At 42.5% G+C, this 20,954-nt stretch overlaps 1 protein-coding gene across 1 annotated transcript; it reads right to left on the reverse strand.

Moving 5' to 3' along the window:
- Positions 1–9: 9 nt before the first annotated feature.
- On the reverse strand, positions 10–20,692 carry LOC310706826 (putative lysosomal acid lipase/cholesteryl ester hydrolase). Its single transcript, XM_083503160.1, has 9 exons — positions 20,442–20,692; positions 19,439–19,556; positions 14,858–15,056; positions 13,078–13,187; positions 11,780–11,919; positions 10,310–10,456; positions 6,102–6,173; positions 4,525–4,596; positions 10–336 (listed from the first exon to the last, which is right to left on the reverse strand). The coding sequence occupies exons 1-9, from the start codon at positions 20,568–20,570 to the stop codon at positions 103–105; spliced, it is 1,221 nt and encodes a 406-aa protein (XP_083359286.1). The 5' UTR covers positions 20,571–20,692; the 3' UTR covers positions 10–102.
- Between the last annotated feature and the right edge of the window lie 262 nt (positions 20,693–20,954).

Here is a 20,954-nt window from a genome sequence, read left to right on the forward strand (position 1 = left end):
ACCCGGAAGTTGTAGTGTTTGTAGTTGTTGTTGTTGTCGTCATCATCATAGGCATAGACTGATGGTGCTGATTTCTTGAAGGACTATTTCAGGATCACAAACTCACTGATAATTCTGCATAAACTCAACTATCTCTTTATACATGCGCTGTGGGGCATCAAAGCCCCAGATGAAATCCAGGTGTGCCCAGTCAGGTATAAACTTGTGGTAAACTAGGTTTGAGACCTGAGGCAGCAGCAGTGCAAAATCCTTTGGAGTTGAAGCCCAGTCGTTTCCACCATTCCAGAGAGCTGTTGGAATAGTCATTTGTTTAATATCATAGGAAGGTGCTGTTTCCTAAAAGAGAGGGGGAAATAACAGCTTAAAAAATACTTTATAAGTTAGGACTCTGCAAAAAAATTCCTGACCAAAACAAATGTGCACGTGCTCACGCGCGCACACACACAAACACATATATATTGTCTCCCTGCTTATTTAACTTATATGCAGAATTCATCATGTGAAAGGCTGGACTGGATGAATCCCAAACTGAAATTAAGATTGCCAGAAGAAATATCAACAACCTCAGATATGCTGATAACACAACCTTGATGGCAGAAAGTGAGGAGGAATTAAAGAACCTTTTAATGAGGGTGAAAGAGAAGAGCGCAAAATATGGTCTGAAGCTCAACATCAAAAAAATGAAGACCATGGCCACTGGTCCCATCGCCACCTGGCAAATAGAAGGGGAAGAAATGGAGGCAGTAAGAGATTTTACTTTCTTGGGCTCCATGATCACTGCAGATGGTGGCAGCAGTCATGATATTAAAAGATGCTTGCTTCTTGGGAGAAAAGCAATGACAAACCTAGACAGCATCTTAAAAAGCAGAGACATCACCTTGCCAACAAAGGTCCATATAATTATGGTGCTGGAGAAGATTCTGGAGAGTTCCATGGACTGCAAGAAGATCAAACCTATCTGATCAAACCTATGTCAGGGACCTGACATCGGAGCTAGAGGCGGAGGGAAGGCTCCCAAATGATGCTGGAGAAGGGCCCAGCAGGGAGAGAGGCAGCTCAGCAGATGGGGAAGCAAATCAGCGCAGCATCAGGGATATAGAGGGGCTGATGGGGGAATCGGCGAGAGGGCTCCAGGACTCTTCACCGACACCAGTGGGGAGAGCACAGGTCCTCCGCTACCCACGCCCACCCTGCGCAGAAGACCTCCGCGCAGAGAGAGTAGGAGGAGACTGGGTGTCAAACAACTTTTATGTTGGAAAAGATTTAAGAAACACCCACTGATGGATTCTGCTAGTGACTGAGGCAGCCACGAATTGAAGGGCTGTCCAGACAGAAAGGTTTAACAAGGCAACATAACCAGGAGAGGCGGCAACTTACGCACGAGCAACCCCATACCCATTACACTATCCATTCTGAAGGAAATCAGCCCTGAGTGCTCAGTGGAAGGAAGATCCTGAAGCTGAGGCTCCAATACTTTGGCCACCTCATGAGAGGAGACTACTCCCTGGAAAACACCCTGATGTTTGTAAAGATTGAGGGCACAAGAAGAAGGGGACGACAGAGGACGAGATGGTTGGACAGTGCGGGAGACAGTAGAAGACAGGAGTGCCTGACGTGCTCTGGTTCATGGGGTCACGAAGAGTCGGACACGACTCAATGACTAAACAACAACAACAAATATGTTAAGGGGAATATAAATTGAGCTGTTTTGTATGTGACACTAAGTCAAACTATGAGAGCCAACACAACCTGATAATAAGAATTATTCTATATTTCATAGGGCCAGCTTTCCCAAGCCTTATGCCCTCAGATGTTTTGGACTATAATTCCCATCATCGCAGCCAATTGGCTTTATTTCCTGGGTTGATGGGAGCTGTCCTTCAAAACATCTGGAAGGAACTAGGTCAAAGAAGGTTGTTGCATACAAAATTTGTCTAATTATTTCCTTTATCATATCGTTCTCTGATAACCAAGTGTTCATGGAGCTTCATTTTATACTAACATTCCAGGAGGAAGTCATATTGATGATAGAGGATCCTTTAAGGAAAATGGAAGTAATACACATATAGGCAGATAGAGAGAGACAGAGGGAAGGAGGGAGAACCCATTCCATTTTTGCATTAGTGACACGAGCACCAAATCAACATTATTTCAGTTTTAAAAGAGATCCTTCTTGCACATTTCAGATATCATCATGCAAAGCAGACATCTGAGTTAGCAAATCTACATATGGATAAATTTGAAGGAACATACATACTGGACAGAAGCAGTCTGTATAATGGTGACATATTGCTATATAAAAATATAATAATAATATTTATTATTATTATTATTATTATTATTATTATTATTATTATTATTATTATTTTATTTATATCCTGCCCATCTGTCTGGGTTTCGCCAGCCACTCTGGGTAGCTCCCAAGGGAATAGAAAAAGCATGATAAAACATCAACCTTCTAAAAGTCAAATAGTTCTTTATTTCCTTGACATATGAAGGGGGGGTTCTGCAGGGCGGGCACCACTACCGAGAAGGCCCTCTGCTTGGTTCCCCTGTAACCTCACTTCTCGCAGTGAAGTAACCAGCAGAAGACCCTCGGAGGAAAGTGTAGACAGTGTACAGTGGTACCTCAGGTTACATACGCTTCAGGTTACATACGCTTCAGGTTACAGACTCCGCTAACCCAGAAATAGTGCTTCAGGTTAAGAATTTTGCTTCAGGGTGAGAACAGAAATCGTGCTCCGGCGGCACAGCGGCAGCAGAAGGCCCCATTAGCTAAAGTGGTGCTTCAGGTTAAGAACAGTTTCAGGTTAAGAACCAACCTCCGGAATGAATTAAGTACTTAACCTGAGGTACCACTGTATCTTATCTAAGAGATATTTTGGCACATCCTAAAGTAAATCCAAAACCTCTTTAACACCATAGAGGTATTGCTGGGCCAACTATTTCCTCTGTGGGCATTGTAGAATATGTACTAATGGTGGCAAAATGAATTCTGCTAGCAATCCTGATCGTAATCAAGTTTACCATCTTTATGAATCATATAAACACAATACTCAAGGGCGTGATTAATGAAGATCAGTGCAAGTGTCCTTATACATTGGCACTACCGTGAAAAACATCAAGCTATGGATGGGAGAATGCAGCAGTTGCATAAGGAATAAAGAGCTTCATGGGCCATTGCTTAAACACTGTACATTGGTACCTCGGGTTACATACGCTTCAGGTTACATATGCTTCAGGTTACATATGCTTCAGGTTACACATTCCGCTAACCCAGAAATAGTGCTTCAGGTTAAGAAGAGCAACATTAGGCTAAATCTAATATTTTCATGCTTTAAGAACATACACAGTTCAGAGAAACAATTATAGACACAATTTAAAAGGAAGGCAGACACATGGATCTATAGATTAAGTACAGTAGCACTTGGTGGACTTAAGAAGGACGTAAATGGATATCTGTTATGTAACAAATTGAAGATGTACTTTTGTTGGAAAATATACCACATTTCTTGCCATTCCAGTTATTTCATGACTTTAATATATGTGTCTGTGGGATATTGGTTATTGCCATCACTCTATTTACACAATGCAGCAATGCAGCTTCATTTTCTGGTGAATGGAGTCCACTGTGCGAGGCCAGCCCTTGCCCCCAGAGCCAAGTGGGGCCACGCTGTGCCTCCTGCTGCCTGTCTGCACAGTGGGGAGCATGACCGGCCAACATGGCTGTTAACAGATTAAGGTTGAATCCTGACAAGACAGAAGTACTGTTTTGGGGGGACAGGAGATGGGCGGGTGTGGAGGACTCCCTGGTCCTGAATGGGGTAACTGTGCCCCTGAAGGACCAGGTGAACAGCGTGTGAGTCATTCTGAACTCACAGCTGTCCATGGAGGCGCAGGTCAATTCTGTGTCCAGGGCAGCTGTTTACCAGCTCCATCTAGTACGCAGGCTGAGACCCTACCTGCCCGCAGACTGTCTCACCAGAGTGGTGCATGCTCTAGTTATCTCTCACTTGGACTGCTGCAATTCTCTCTATGTGGGGCTACCTTTGAAGGTGACCCGGAAACTACAACTAATCCAGAATGCAGCAGCTAGACTGGTGACTCGGAGCGGCCGCCGAGACCATATAACACTGGTCTTGAAAGACCTACATTGGCTCTCAGTACGTAAGCCAGCCAGAGTGGCTGGGAAAACTGCCAGATGGGTGGGGTGTACATCATTATCATTATCATTATCATTATCATTATCATTATCATTATCATTATCATTATTATCATCATTATCATTATCATTACATTTTGTGTATATAAAGCCTGGTTATAAACGTCATGTAAGATTATGACCTTTAACTATTTTGTTTCATATTGCAGCTACATTTTATCCACCATGTATTATATGAACAGCAGCCTTTGCCATCAGTAGCAATTGCCATACCTTACCAATATCTACCATCATATAAACAGAGAAGGGAGGGAGGGGAGGAGAAAGAGGGGGAAAGAGATGCAATTAGTGAAAATTCTTACCTGGTTGTGGTGAGCCATGTTCTCTTCCTTGCTACCCCAGTCAAAACCTTTGAACTCCGTACTCCTCCTATTCTGAAAAAAGAAGTGTACCATATTTTGAAAAAACTAAATGGGGAAATTATTATTATTGCTGTTAATTATTAATCAATAAATACCTGAGGATCATGGTGCAGTTTACTATATAAAAGCACAAAAACACATAACATAATAACAAAACAATACACACAGACACAACAGGCACGGCAGATTGTGAGGAACGTAGAAGAGAAGAAAAAGTTCTTACCATCTGCTTTTTATTCAATATTTACAGAGAGAGGCTTGGAACACAGCCTCTTGGGATAATGGCGTTGTCCCGAGTGACTCTCCATTCCCCCTTTTTTCATTTGTCATTGTCATCATCTCCCTACGGGTGCCATGGAGGGCCCTCTGTTTCTGAGCTCTTTGCTTTACTACCTTCAAGGCTCACTGGGTTCTGAGAGAGAGGGGGTTTGGAATGCTTTCTAAACACATTGTGTCTGTCAGCTGTCCTCCCTCTGATGCTTCCTCTTCCTCCTCCACGTCTCCCACCATTTCCCAGCTTTCCCCCTCATCTGCCTCTGAGCTGTGACGTCCCTCAAATCCCTGTTGTAATTCTGAACTGTCTTCTTCTCTGGAAGGGTCAGGCTGGGGAGGAGGTCACTGGGGAGGAGGCCATAGGTTGTGTAATTAGCCAAAGGCCAGGGAGAAGAGGAATGTTTTTGCTCAGTGCCTAAAGAAATATATTGAGGGGGTTGGGTGAGCCTCCCTGGGGAAAGCATTCCCAAATGGGAAGATACTGGGAAAATGGCCAGTTCCTATGGGGCCATCCTCCAAATCTTTCATGGAAGATTAAACTTATGGGGACTTAAGTAAGTCAAAATATATACCAGGAACCAGGAACTCCCATGCCACAAGACAATCTTATTCTGCCAGGGGATCCAGTTTGGCCCAAACACTTCTCCAAAGTCTCCCACCTCCTATCCAGCTGAGATTGCCGCTGAAGCCAGCTGGGTGTGTGGGTGGGTGTGGGTGTGTGGGTGTGGGTGTGGGTGTAAATCCTACTCAGTTTGCCATAATTCCATGCAAATCACTTCCCAATTCAGAAAGGAGTTTCTCTTAAAAGACTTGTTAAAACAGATCAGCAAGAGGTCTGCATCAGAATCTCCAGGGAAAATAAAGAGGAGGGATCAGTTTCATCTGCACCTTGCAACACACCTTGAAATCCTCCATTGCTACAAAAGGTAATTGACAGGTAGGCGTTCCCACCCTGCTTTTAAATGTGACCTATGAAACTAATTCTGATAAAAAAACCTCCTGTGGTATCAAAAAGATTCCCCAACCCTGTTTTGTTTTTGCAAGGCCATGAAGAAATTACCAGCAACTACATTCAACACCAGGTTCTCCCAGATCATGGCCCTTCTTGGCACACAACCTTCACTAGCCTAGAGCCTAGAACCCTCCAGATGTTCTGGACTACAATTCTCATCAACCCCAGCCAGTGATGGGAGTTGTCATCTAAGCAAGTTGGCACTACCAACACCTGAGGAATTAGGTGCTACCTGACTCCAGTGAAGCACGTTCTGCACAGATGTCCTAGCTGGGCAGTGTGATAAATATACATTGATTCGAGTCTGAAAGAAAGAGCAAAGTGATTAGCTGAATTTATCTCAAAGTGTAACAGCCATTTCAATTTCATTTGGTTTGTTTGAACAAAACAAGTGCTCTCTAGTGCTCAACATCTGGATATCATGCAGGAATCAGTGTTTAAGTAGCAATTACATGCCAGTTTTGGAGATCAACTTGACACTTCAAACTAGCTGCCAATGCCAATATTGTGGTACCAAACAAGAGGGAAATTCACTTACAGCAAAGCATTGCCCCACAACATAAATACATTTCTACTAATACTGCAATCCTATGCACATTTACTAAGAAGTAAATTGTACTGTGTTCAACCAGGTTACACCCAGGTAACTATGCACAGGATTACAGCCCCAGTTATAATATTTTTCTTTATATAGTACAACCAGGGCAATTACAGACATATCAAATAACATCCGTTTGTGCAGTGGGCCGTACCATTGTGTACATTCCTCCTGTAGGACATGAATTCACTCCACCCTGCTTTGGTGCCATGTCCAGTTGTGTTACCAACCATAATTAAGGGCCACTCCTAGACTCTTATCAGGAACTATGAACTGAAACTCAGTATTGCTCTTAACTATGGTCCTATTGCATCATGGTGGCAAGGAAGACACAGCCTTCTTGTGACCCATAAGGCATTACCTGCATTCTGTTTTGGGGAAGTGGACCCCTGTATGGGGAATTGCGCAAGGGCCCCCAAGCACCTTAACCAGGCCTTGGTGCACACCATGACTTCTCACCTCTTCACATGTTTCTTGGGCTGATGTGCAGCATCTTTCAATGCAACACAAATATTAAGTTCCAGTTTACAAGTATCTGTACACAAAGCCATATTGGTTCATTTTGTTCTTATTTTTCCTCTTATTTCATAGAATCATAGAATCATAGAGTTGGAAGAGACCACAAGGGCCATCGAGTCCAACCCCCTGCCAAGCAGGAAACACCATCAGAGCACTCCTGACATATGGTTGTCAAGCCTCTGCTTAAAGACCTCCAAAGAAGGAGACTCCACCACACTCCTTGGCAGCAAATTCCACTGTCGAACAGCTCTTACTGTCAGGAAGTTCTTCCTAATGTTTAGGTGGAATCTTCTTTCTTGTAGTTTGGATCCATTGCTCCATGTCCGCTTCTCTGGAGCAGCAGAAAACAACCTTTCTCCCTCCTCTATGTGACATCATTTTATATATTTGAACATGGCTATCATATCACCCCTTAACCTCCTCTTCTCCAGGCTAAACATGCCCAGCTCCCTTAGCCGTTCCTAATAAGGCATCGTTTCCAGGCCTTTGACCATTTTGGTTGCCCTCCTCTGGACACGTTCCAGTTTGTCAGTGTCCTTCTTGAATTGTGGTGCCCAGAACTGGACACAGTACTCCAGGTGAGGTCTGACAAAAGCAGAATACAGTGGCACTATTACTTCCCTTGATCTAGATGCTATACTCCTATTGATGCAGCCCAGAATTGCATTGGCTTTTTTAGCTGCCGCGTCACACTGTTGGCTCATGTCAAGTTTGTGGTCAACCAAGACTCCTAGATCCTTTTCACATGTACTGCTCTCAAGCCAGGTGTCGCCCATCTTGTATTTGTGCCTCTCATTTTTTTTGCCCAAGTGCAATACTTTACATTTCTCCCTGTTAAAATTCATCTTGTTTGTTTTTGCCCAGTTCTCTAATCTGTCAAGGTCGTTTTGAAGTGTGATCCTGTCCTCTGGGGTGTTAGCCACCCCTCCCAGTTTGGTGTCATCTGCAAATTTGATCAGGATGCCCTTGAGTCCATCATCCAAGTCGTTGATAAAGATTTTGAATAAGACCAGGCCCAAGACAGAACCCTGTGGCACCCCACTAGTCACTCTTCTCCAGGATGAAGAGGAACCATTGATGAGCACCCTTTGGGTTCGGTCAGTCATCCAGTTACAAATCCACTGAGTGGTAGCATAGTCAAGATCGCATTTTACCAGCTTCTTTACAAGAATATCATGGGGCACCTTGTCAAATGCCTTGCTGAAATCAAGGTAGGCTACATCCACTGCGTTCCCTTCATCTACCAGGCTTGTAATTCTGTCAAAAAAGGAGATCAGGTTAGTCTGACATGACTTATTTTTCAGAAATCCATGCTGACTATTGGTGATCACAGCATTCCTTTCTAGGTGCTCACAGACTGTTCGCTTAATGATCTGCTCCAGAATCTTCCCTGGTATTGATGTCAGACTGACTGGGCGGTAATTATTTGGGTCCTCTCTTTTCCCCTTTTGGAAAATAGGGACAACATTTGCCCTCCTCCAGCCTGCCGGGACTTCGCCTGTTCTCCAGGAATTCTCAAAGATGACTGCCAGTGGTTCTGAGATCACATCTGCCAGTTCTTTTAATACTCTTGGATGCTGTTCATCTGGCCCTGGAGACTTGAATACATCTAAACTAGCCAAGTATTCTTGTACTATCTCCTTAGTTATTCTGGGCTGTGTTTCCTTTGCTGAATCATTTGCTCCAAATTCTTCAGGTCAGGCATTGTTTTCTTTATTGGAGAAGACTGAGGCAAAGAAGGCATTGAGGAGTTCATCCCTTTCTGTGTCCCCTGTTTGCATTTCACCATCCTCTCCTCTGAGTGACCCCACTGTTTCTTTGTTCTTCCTTTTGCCACGAACATACCCATAAAAGACTTTTTTGTTGCTTATAACCTCTCTAGCAAGCCTGAGTTCATTCTGACTTTTCTGACTTTGTGTCTACACGTGCTGGCTATTTGTTTGAATTCCTCTTTGGTGGTTTCCCCCCTTTTCCATTTTTTGTATACATCCTTTTTTAATCTTAACTCAGTTAAAAGTTCTTTAGATAGCCACTCTGGCTTCTTTAGGCACCTTCCATGTTTCCGTCTCATTGGTATTGCCTGACGTTGCGCTTTTACTATCTCCCTCTTAACAAACTCCCAGCCATCATGAACTCCCTTTCCTTTTAGTATTACTGTCCATGGGATCTCACCCAGCACTTCCCTAAGTTTTATGAAGTTGGCTTTCTTACAGTCAAGAAATTGAGTCCTAGTATGCTTGGCTGCTCCTTTCCGCTGTATAGTAAACTTCAGAAGAGCATGATCACTTGTGCCTAATGATCCTTCCACTTCTACCCCACTAACCAGGTCATCAACATTGGTTAGGAACAGATCTAAAATGGCTGTTCCTCTTGTTGCTTCTCCCACTTTCTGGACAATGAAGTTGTCTGCAAGGCCAGTGAGGAATCTGTTTGACCTTATGCTCTTGGCTGAGTTTGACATCCAACAAATATCTGGGTAATTGAAGTCCCTCATTATTACTATCTCCCTTCCTTTTGCATGCTTGGCCATCTGTTCCAGGAAGGCATCATCTATGTCCTCAGTTTGGCTTGGGGATCTATAGTAAACTCCCACAATGAGGTCTCTTTATTCTTCTCTCCCTTAATTTTGACCCAAATGCTCTCACTTTGGCTTTGAGGTTCTAAATCTTGGATCTCTTCACAGGTATACATATATTTCTATTGTGTATTTAATATTTGTTATATTGTATTGTCTCAATGTGGCAGCTGTGCCCTCTTAAGGTTTCTGCCTTAATGCTACCAGACAATAATTTTCCAACAACAACAACAATAATAATAGCTCTGCCCATTTGGACACCTCTGAAGATATTTCACCCCATTCTGCAAGTCTTTTTTAAATTTGAGGTGACAATTTCAACCTTCACCAACTTGGACATCTCTGAAGATATCATTGCCCAAAATGTGGGACAGCTCCAACCAATCAGGTTGCCTCTCAATATATCATCGCTAAACTTGGTACGAGGACTCCTGAGGTGGATATATTAGTCTTCAACTATGTTTGCATGCAGGGCACCATTTTGTATCAATATGGTAGACCAATTTAACTCAAATTAAACACTTAAATTTAAGTGGCAGTCCTGGGTTGGTTTTTGTGTGCGCACGCAGCCCAAAATATCACAAATTACACTATCCACTAGTGCTCAATGAAGTAGTCATCTGGGATCCACTTCTCCAGGGGTAATTAAGATTTGGATGTTATAAGCAGCAACCATTTCAAAGAAGCCTCCACATACTTTTCTTTAGATCACACTCTTTACCTCCTATTATGTAGTTAGAAATCTTACCAGATTCATGTTTTTCACATTAAAGCCCATCTCTAGGAAGAAAAAACTGGCACAAACATGATCAAGTAAGAAACGATTACACAGGTTAGTAGCAAACCATTTAGAAGTTTTGCTTTGAGCAGCACACTGCTTGGTTCCAAATATCACCTGTCAAAACAAAAACATTAGTACACAGGTCATTTTGTTAGTCAAGGCTGCTTCCCTAGAGATACTTCCAGCAATATCAGGTAGCAAGAAAATATCACAAACAGTATTATGAGAATCTTCGACTCAGATTGTTAGGCTAGAATGCCCATTCAACAATCCATGGCCATAATAATGATAACAGCAATAATTCAAATCCCACATGCACAGTCAAACAAAAGGACCTTCTGCTATATTCAAGACATGGACATTGTAATTTCAGCCATCAAAGAGACAGGATGACACAGTTAAAGTGCATCTTGAGATGTATGCAATGTGCAACTGGCGCCCTTGCAACGTGGTTCAGGAACATCATTTCAGTAGGAGTCTACATGGTAACATAAGGGAGAATGATTTTACTGCCTTGTCTTCTGACTTCTCCAGGTTGAGAATACAAGGAGTGGCTGTTCCTACAATCTGAAAAGGGCACTTCAATCTGCTTTTGTCTAGGGTAGAAGTAGTGTAGCATAGAAGCCAGGGGTGAGCTGTGAATCATAAAGCCCCCAAGGTAATCAAATATCCCCCTAGCCACAGTCAGTATGGGGCTTTAGACAATCCGCAATCTCTCGTTCCCAATCCTCCCACCAACCAGACTCTAATCTGGGAACAAAACTGATCATGTTACAATGTTGTTGTATGAATTACTGAGCTAAAAGTGGGTGAGGGGGACATTTGGCCAACACAGAAGCCCCCAAAAGCCTCCAACACAATCAGCAAATGTTTCTGAGCCCAGAAAATGGGCTCATGTGCCTCTAACTGCCCACCACACTGTGATCATCCCAAGTTATTTCTCAGTAGATTGTTTGGCTCTCTTGTCCTATAGTCATACATTGTTTAATACTTAAAATAAACCATGTAATAAATACACACTCCTATAACTGTTCAGCATTATTGCTTTAAAGGCAGCTGAGTTATGCACAGGTGTAATCTGCCATCATACTATCAAGATCTTCATGTAAGTTTGTACCAAGTCCTTTTGCTTGGGCACTTGAGGATTGTTCTCACACCAGACCTCTTTCTTTCCTGCCCGCAGCAGGTGTTTTGTGCTGGCACCCATGCTACTTACAGCAAGATAGAAAAATGGGCACCCCAATTTTTACAGATCAGCTTAGACTGAGCAACACCCTGTTACCAGATTTCAGCATTCACCAGCTTGAACAGCTTAGGTGTCTATGAGAATGACAAATGGCCTCAGGTCAAATAATGGATACATTCCCAAGTTCTTAGCTACAGCCAGAGATATTTGCACCCTCTATTTTAAACAAATATTTGTTCCAAAATGCATACTTTGACCAAGGATTCAGGAAGGTGAGTGATCACAGCTGATATTGGGGTGATAGAATAAACCGTGTTGACCAATGGTGCCAATCCAAAGAACATTTTTATCTTCTGGGCGAGCTGTGGCATGGTTGAAAATGCAATGAATGGTAAGAAACAAGATGGGAAATAGAAATAGAAGATAAATGAATATAGCAAGAAATAGAAGATAAATGAATATAGCAAGCACTACTTCCTTGATCACAATACAAGAAAAAAATCTTAGCCTTTTCTCATAACACAAAAGCAATAAAGTACAGTAAATCCTCAGTTCCTCAATGGCTCTGTTTTGGAACATTTCGGCTCCCAAACACCGAAAACCCAGAAGTAAATGCTCCAGTTTTTGTACATTTTTCGGAAGCCAAATGTCAGACGCGGCTTCCGCTTGAGTGCAGGAACCTCCTGCAACCAATTGGAAGTCACTCCCCAGTGTCAAACGTTTCGGAAGCTGAATGGATTACATTTGACAACTGAGGTTTGACTGTATACATGATTGTAAGACCTGTGAGGAATGGCTTATGTCATATGCTTCTAGTCAAACGAAATATTGGAAAGTACACACTCATATCCCCTCCTCTTGGGAGCCTTAATAAAGTACCGTACTTCCAGGATTGTTAAGCTACAGTTTCCTGTTACATCCAGACTCAGAAACTTCTGTTTAAATTCCAACTACAAACCAGGTTTGATCCTGGCTTGAAATCCAGGATTTTATTCAAATTAAACAAGACTTTGTCAGCTGAGATGAACTGAAGCAACACAAAGCACATAAAACAAGGTTTGCGAGGGGAGTACAGTGGTACCTCGGGTTACAGACACTTCAAGTTACAGACTCCATTAACCCAGAAATAGTACCTCGGGTTAAGAACTTTGCTTCAGGATGAGAACAGAAATCACACAGCAGCAGTGGGAGGCCCCATTAGCTAAAGTGGTACCTCAGATTAAGAACAGTTTCAGGTTAAGTACAGACCTCCAGAATGAATTAAGTTCTTAACCCGAGGTACCACTGTATTATATTCCATACACTTCTTTCTCTAAGTCCATAGCAGCTTTGAAACATTTCTTTTATAGGAAATGTTACTAAGGGGAAAATGCAGGAAATCTACACAGGGATTGTTATTCAAGATGGTTCTCCATGTCCAGTGGCTCTATGTGTAACCACTGTACTATGACCAAAATCTCTCTTGAAATTAATATACAATACCAACTGTACAAATAAACATGTTGCTATTAGAATTGGCAACATGTGTTTCAGAAGCTTCCTAACCTACCCATTGTGGTGCCCTGGGAATGACCAACATAAAATATTTTCTCTTGTCCAGTTTTTCTCAGGATAAAATTTATTGAAGCTGGAAGGTCATATTTAGCCATTTCATCAAAACTGCAAAGAAAAGGAATAACAGACTGTGTTTTACAGACTTGCATACAGACTTCTCCAGCCAATGCAATACAATATCTGGCAAACCAGAGATCACCTCCTCCATGGACTACCAGTTCTCTGAACATTTGTGAAACAATCTGATTTAAATTAAGCCATGACTCATCTTCTTTAGATATTTCCACTGGCACTGTTCACTAGCAGTCAATGAAACACTATGAGCTATTCACTGAAAACTTTAAAAGTCCACCAAATAGTTCACAGTGCCCATAGGGTTCCTGCAATGTGACAGTTTTAACAGGCAAGCTGTCCCTAAATCTCAAATATCAGCACCTGGAGAGCCAAATAAGTCATGACTTTAGAACACATTTGCACAAAATAGGAATTGCCAGTAGAGTGCCCATAAACCTGTTGGGCGGTCTAAAAATAAAACACAGGCAGATTAGAAGGGGGAGAGGAATGCTTCTGTTGTTGGCACTAGTGTGACTAATACTGGAAGCAAAAGGAGAAACATAAAGCTTTTTAAAAAACCGAAGTTTCAGGAGGCTCTGCCTCACCTCCCTGCATATCTGAGGAGCTTCAAATTCTGGCCAAGTAACTTTACTCAGAATCAGCAGGACTCACACTTGGTCCCAGGGGCGCCGACTTGTGCCACAGATTAAGGGTGCCCAGCAGCATGTGCAACGTAATGTGAGGTCAGGATGTCACATTGCCCCTTGAGGTCATGAAGTCACATTACATTGCACGCGCCACAGTGGCACCTAGGAGCCCTGGAAGTCACCTTGGAGGCCCTGTTGTGTGGGTGCTGAGCACCCACCACAAAAATTTGGCACTAGCACTTGGTCCTCCCACATAAAATCTAGTTTCACCCGAAGCCAGCCTGATCTGTTTATATCTACGGAGTTTAGCAATGCCATATTTCATCCTTTCAGTTGGAGTTATCCCAGCTGTGTGCTTTGTCTTGTTGCCGACATCCATCTGGGTCAGGAAGAGTGTGCCTCCGAGGATGAAGTCAAAATGTCAAAGCTTATAGCAAGAACAAACTTAGTTCGTCTCTAAGGTGCTACTAGACAATTTTTTAATTTTTTATTTACTTGTCAAAGCGTTACAGTGCCTGCTGTGCTTGTACAGGAGAGCCATGTTTTGTCACAGCTGGGGCAGATCAAGGCATCTGGTTCTGCTGATGCAGGTGTACCACGCCATTTCTCATCCCAGTGGTAATTTCTCCTCTGTTCTTTACTGTGGATATACCACCTAACTATCTGTCCCCAGGCACTGCTGTTGTCTGCAAGAGATTCCCAGAAGGTGGAGTTGATGTTGCTAGCCTTCACATCATGTTTGGAAACATCTTTGTAATACACAGTTGGTCGGCCAGTGGGCCTGCTGCCTGAAGTCAGCTCCCCATAGAGAACATCTTTGGGGGATCTTATCATCTTCCAGTCTTCATCAGAGCATCTAATTCCCCACATGAACAATATGTGCTGTTTGTTTGTTTGTTTAAAGAAACAACTACCAATTATATTTACTTGGAAATATATTTCTATACCTTTAGATTGTCAGGGTGCTGTTCAATGTTGAAACAGAAGAAGAGAGAAGAGCATGGCAGATTAAAAACCCCAAAAGGAAGACTAGGAACCAGAAACACATAATGAAGTTTAGAAAGATCACTCTACCTGAATCGCCAGAATTCTTCTTGCTCCACAGTATAGTTAATGTGTTTCATGGACCAGGTGTTCCCTCTACTATTTCCTAGCCAAACATCATAGCCAGCATCAGCCAGTATGAAGCCCAGGCTGTTGTTGTCCAGATTTGACACCCAGTTATCGCTACTGCCAAACAAGCCATGTTGCAGAAACACTGCGGGCTTCGGATCTGCAATAGAAGTCTTTTAAGTATAGTTATAAGAGGTAACTTCAGTGTTTCTTTCCAACAAGACAGTGATCCATCAGAACCTTCAATGGCAGTTGTTGTCATTCCATATTTCAAGTAGCACCCAGTGAAGTGGTGCAGGTGGGGCAATGTTAATCTCATGGCTTCCCAGCAAACTGGGTTGCTGGTGCTTTCGGAGAGCAAGAAGGGAAAGGGAGAAGTGCATGTTGGCGGAGCCAATCCAATTCCCTCACCTCTACATGCAACACCAGGTCAAGCTCCCCCAACCTTGCCTTGTCTGTTTTGCTCTCTTCAGACATGGGTTGTCAGGTTGTCCATGAATGTTAAATCACAGAGTGGTGAGATCCAGATCTCAAACAAGTCTGCCTTTAGAAACCTCCAACACCTTGCAGTACTACACTGCAGTCATTAAATGACTAATGATACATTTTGGGGAAAGCTGTTGAAATATTTCTGACTATTATGATAGAAGTGTTGTTTCAGAATCCAAAGGGATATGTTGTCTTGTCATAAGGCCTGCTTCATGAAAAAGCTTTTTTCCAAAACAAAAAAACTTGGGGGCATTGCCACCACATGTGCATAAGTGAGCCAGTGACATTACAAATTCTTGAACTGATATATTTTTAGTCATCTTACTCAATATAATCTTATTATTCAATAAGTCATCTTATTCTTACATTTTAAGCCATTTTACTCAATTATAATCTTATATTGGGAGCTTGGCACTGGAAGCAGGTGGCTAAGTCCTCTTGCCTTTCCTTCATTACACCACCTTTGCTTCTCAGGTATTAGGTGGCCCTAATATCTTTCCGAAAAGCAACACCCTTAGACTGTCCTTTGCATTTCTTTTATTATTATTACTTAAGAATTTCCTCAAATTTTAATACATACATATGTTAATTGCCTTTAACCACCCTCATTCACTCTACATAATACCCAAATTGTTAATTTCTGCTGCTCACAGTTCAGGTCCTTCTTGTAAATCTACCTGACTGTTATACCTCTTCAAGTACTCTACAAAGGGTTTCCACTCCTTCCTTAGCAGTGTCCCCTCTTGATCCCAAATTTTTGCTTTCATACTTGCCAGCTCCACATAATCTATTGGTTAATAATAATAATTTATTATTTCTACCCCACTCTTCTGGCTGGGTTTCCCCAGCCACTCTTGGTGGCTTTCAATAGAACATTAAAAACAGAATAAAACTTCAAATATTAAAAATTTCCCTAAAAAGGGCTGCTTTCAGATGTCTTCTAAAAGTCGGATTGTTAGGAAAAGGAGGGGACATTTTATCATGTGTGGTGGGATTGTAAGGTAATTTAAAAAAATTGAGAAATGATATACAACGAATTGAAGAAAATGTTCCATTTAACATTTGTTAAAAAACCTGAAGCATTTTTGTTAGGGATTGTAGGAAAAGATCTGCCAAAAAAGCTGAAAAACATCTTCATGTGTGCGACAACGGCCATGGGAGTTTTAATAGCACAAGGATGGAAGACTGAAGAAACCCCAACTGAAGAATCCTGGCAAGAAAAATTGATGGACTATGCAGAACTGGCAAAACTGACATACAAGCTACTGGACAAGGATAACTGTGACTTTAAATGGGAATGGGAATGAATGGGACTTTAAATGGGAATGAAGGGGAACCCTTTACAAAGTATTTGAAAATGCAACAAAGCAAACTGGACTCCTTGGCTGACTTTGAATAAACATTCACAAACTTTTTATTGATAATAATCAGCTAAATAGTTTGAGGATCTATACAACTGTGTAACATGCAGAAAATAGCAAAATAGCATTTTTAGAGAAATCAAAGACTGGAACTGAGGGAAGTCAGGGGGTGTGGTTGGGTGGGTTCTGTGGGGGGAGGGAAGGGAGGAAAAATGGGGGGGAAATAAGGATGATATGTTTTTTGATAATATGTTTTAATTTTGAATAAAAAGTTGTTAAAAAATAAAATAAAAATCAGATTGTTGTTTATTTCCTTGACATCTGATGGGAGGGCATTCCACAGGGCGGGCGCCAATACCGAGATGGCCCTCTGCCTGGTTCCCTGTAACCTCACTTCTGACAGTGAGGAAACTGCCAGAAGACCCTTGGAGCTGGACCTCAGTGTCAGGCCTGAACGATGGGGGTGGAGACATTCCTTCAGGTATACTGGATCGAGGCTGTTTAGGGCTTTAAATTGTGCTCAGAAATGTACTGGGAGCCAATGTAGTTCTTTCAGGACCAGTGTTATATGGTCTCGGCGGCCACTCGCAGTTACCAGTCTAGCTGCCACATTCTGGATTAGTTGCAGTTTCTGGGTCACCTTCAAATGTAGCCCCACATAGAGCGTGCTACAGTAGTCCAAGTGGGAGGTAACTAGAGCATGCACCACTCTGGTGAAACAGTCTGCGGGCAGGAAGGGTCTCAGCCAGTGTACCAGATGGAGCTGGTAGACGGCTGCCTTGAACACAGAATTGACCTGTGCCTCCATGGACAACTGTGAGTCCAAAATGACTCCCAGGCTGCACACCTGGTGCTTCAGAGGCACAGTAGCCCCATTCAGGACCAGGGAGTCCCTCATACCTGCCCACACCCTGTCCCCCCAAAATAATACTTCTGTCTTGTCAGAATTCAACCTCAATCTGTTAGCTGCCATCCATCCTCCAACCACCTCCAGGCACTCACACAGCACCTTCACTGCCTTCACTGGTTCTGATTTAAAAGAGAGGTAGAGCTGGCCTGAATCCCGATTGGAAGGGATAAAAATGGTCCGCATCCTCCAGGCATGCCTGGAGTTGTTCTGCAACCATCCACTCAATCACCTTTCCCAAGAATAGAAGATTTGAAACTGGGAGATAGTTGGCCATATCGGGCGGGTCCAAAGGTGTTTTTTTAAAAAAGCAGTTTAATGACCACCTCTTTCAGCAGGGCTGGGAAGTATTCACCATCCTGCAGTGCCCATCGCCCAGCCCTTCCTGGCTCGCTTTTATTAGCCAGGATGGGCAAAGATCAAGGAGACAGATAGTTGGTTTCACTCGTCCAAGCAGCCTGTCCACATCCTTGGAGGTAGCAGATTGGAATTGATCCCATGCAACTTGACTAGACAGGACTCTAGCACTTTCCCACCCCAGCCCTGCTCCCATGGTGGAGTCTACCTCATTCCGAATCTGAGCAACTTTAACTGCAAATTATTATTTTTTGCAAAATCATTGCAGGAGGTCTTGGGGGCCTTATCAGGCCCCAATGGCACAGGTGGTTCCATTAAATTAGGAACCACCTGAAAGAGTCTCCTGCTGCTGTTTTCTGCAGATGCAATAGAGGCAGTGAAGAAGGTCCTCTTCAACGTCACTATTGCCACTTGGTAGGCTCAATGTTGAGCTCTAATTCTCGGCCACTGGTGCTCTAGCCATCTCAATGATTGTTTCATTGCCCTCAGCTCTGGGAAAAACCATGGGGCTGTCCAGGCTCCATGCAGTTGGAGAGGGCACTTTGGAGCCAGACAGTTGATAGCCCTACTTAACTCTGCACTCCAGCGGGCCACCAGGGAATCAGCTGAAAGGCCATCAACATAGGATAAAATATATCCTACCACTCTCTGGAAACCATTTGGATCCATTAAGTGGGGGGGGGGGGGGCAGACCATCCTGCAGAGGGGAAGGGTTGCAGAGATGTCCAGTTGCACCAAGAAGTGATCTGACCATGGCACTTCTTTTGTTTCACTTTTATTTAGTGTCAGATCACCCACATCCATAGAGGTAAACACCAGGTCTAAGGAATGTCTAAGGTTTATTTTGCTACTCCTCTTTAGTTGGGATTTATTGGTCTTTTCACCTTTGTGCATAGATTACTCAATCTGCTGTTGTTGCATACAAGAAGAGATTAAGTACCTACTTGGGGATATCAGAGTTTGTTACTTCTAAGAGGAAGGCCTCTGATTTGGGGGGGGGTCATCTTTAATATTTTTTTTCAGTTCCCCATAAATCATTTCCCAGTATATGGAGAGCACAGCTACGTCAGCACAGAAAATGGCTGCTGTCAACATGGACTATGAACTATTTATTCCAGCTTCCTCATCTCCTTATCACCATATGTCCTTAATTCTTTAATAGTTCAGGAAAGGAGTAAGAAGCACTTGACCTCAACTACCTATATGGCCTATCTTTTGCAATATTGTAGAAAAAATAGAAGAAGGACACACTCAACAATCATAATAATAGTGCACATTACCAAACAAACTGCCTATGTTCTTTTGCACCAAATCAAATTTTAGCAAAGCAAGAATTCATCATTTAATAATAATAATAATAAATCCCCAAAATATCGAACATTTGTATATATGCATACACACAATATATACCTCAAAGCACACACTCACCCTTGTTTGACTGATTTCTTTTGCCATGAGGGATTCTGTTAATACTCAGAATATAACCATCGTCTGTCACCACTTCATATTCCTCACTGGGATATCCTCTGAAAGAAATAATTTCGCTCTGCAGGGTGGAGATGGTGTGGTTGGACAGGTTAACAAGCAACTGTTAGATGTCTACAGACCACTGCTTTTTAGGTGCTGGTACTCACCATGAAGTTTTTATAGTAAGTCCCATACTTTTAAACAAACAAACAAACAAACAAACAAACAAACAGAGTTGCCGGTACTGTGTATCCTTGAGTACCCCCTGGAAAAAAACACTACTAAACACTTATTTTCCACATGATAGAATTGATAACTGGAGTGTGCAGATGGGTGATAAGCCAGATAAGGTAGTAAAACCATCTCACACAATCACTTATTTGTCAGTTCCAAAGAAATCCAGGAACTGATTACCTGCCTCCCTCTGCTGAAATTAGAAACGAAGGGAGCCTTTTGTTGCAGAATGTCTTCCCAGAATACCTTCCCAGCCAATTGCTGCTGTTGCTGCTGTTCTACATTTTTATGGCTGTTGTTCCCAAAGTCCTCCCCTCTCCCCCTCCCTTGGACCACTTGAAAATTGCTGAGGGACTTGGTGGACCACTGAATGGTTTTTGTTCTTGCTGCTGAACAATTATAATGCACTGTGCAGGATGCTAGAGTTGCTACTGCAGAGCACCTAACTGATGTTCACAGAGCACTGGTGTTCCGTGAAGCAAATGTTGGGAATTTTATTGAGATTTAAAAATAAAATAAAATTCCAAGCTGCCCTCAGCAATGATGCATTGGGAGGGCAGGCTACTAGGTATTTCAAAATATTATAATAAATATTTTCTTGTCCCCTAAAACCCCAGCAGTCCATGGAAAATTAACTTCAAGGATGTGGTATACAGCACCATTAAGCAACACTAATTGTCAAAGATGCCTTGAGGTAAGAAGATGAGAAAGGAAAAGGAAAATGGCTTACAATATTCCTAGTCGCTTCTGGGTCTACGTTTCTTCTTTTCCACAATATCCCCGAACTAATAAGCACTTGGACCAAGCCTGCCCCCATTACGAAGAGCCATATCATTGATTGGCGTGGAAGCAAATCCATCTTTCAGCCCAGATATACAAGACTGCTCCTCAGTCACCGAGAAGATGTACTTAGGTTCCACGGAATGAAATGACAGACAACATGACTTTAAATAGGTTGACATTATTTGTCAAGAGCAAACACCACCTACATGGAATGGCAAGTCATATCTAATTGATATTATTGGTTTGGTCTTGAATAACTTCCAGGATAATCCTCTCATGTAATTTCCACTGAGTTCCATTTGATGTTCTTCCAGGCAAGTAGGCAGTCTCAGTTTAACAAAAGGTTTGTCAAAGTGTAAACGCTAGTTTAGTGTTCTAATTAAGAGTAATAACCATCAATCAGCAGGTAGATGGTTCAAATCCAGTGCTATTTTTCTAGAAAAATAGGTGCTGGAGCTTC

The sequence above is a fragment of the Podarcis liolepis genome (genome assembly GCF_965112155.1).
Source record: "Podarcis liolepis genome assembly, chromosome: 5".
In the NCBI taxonomy this organism is placed as follows: domain Eukaryota; kingdom Metazoa; phylum Chordata; class Lepidosauria; order Squamata; family Lacertidae; genus Podarcis; species Podarcis liolepis.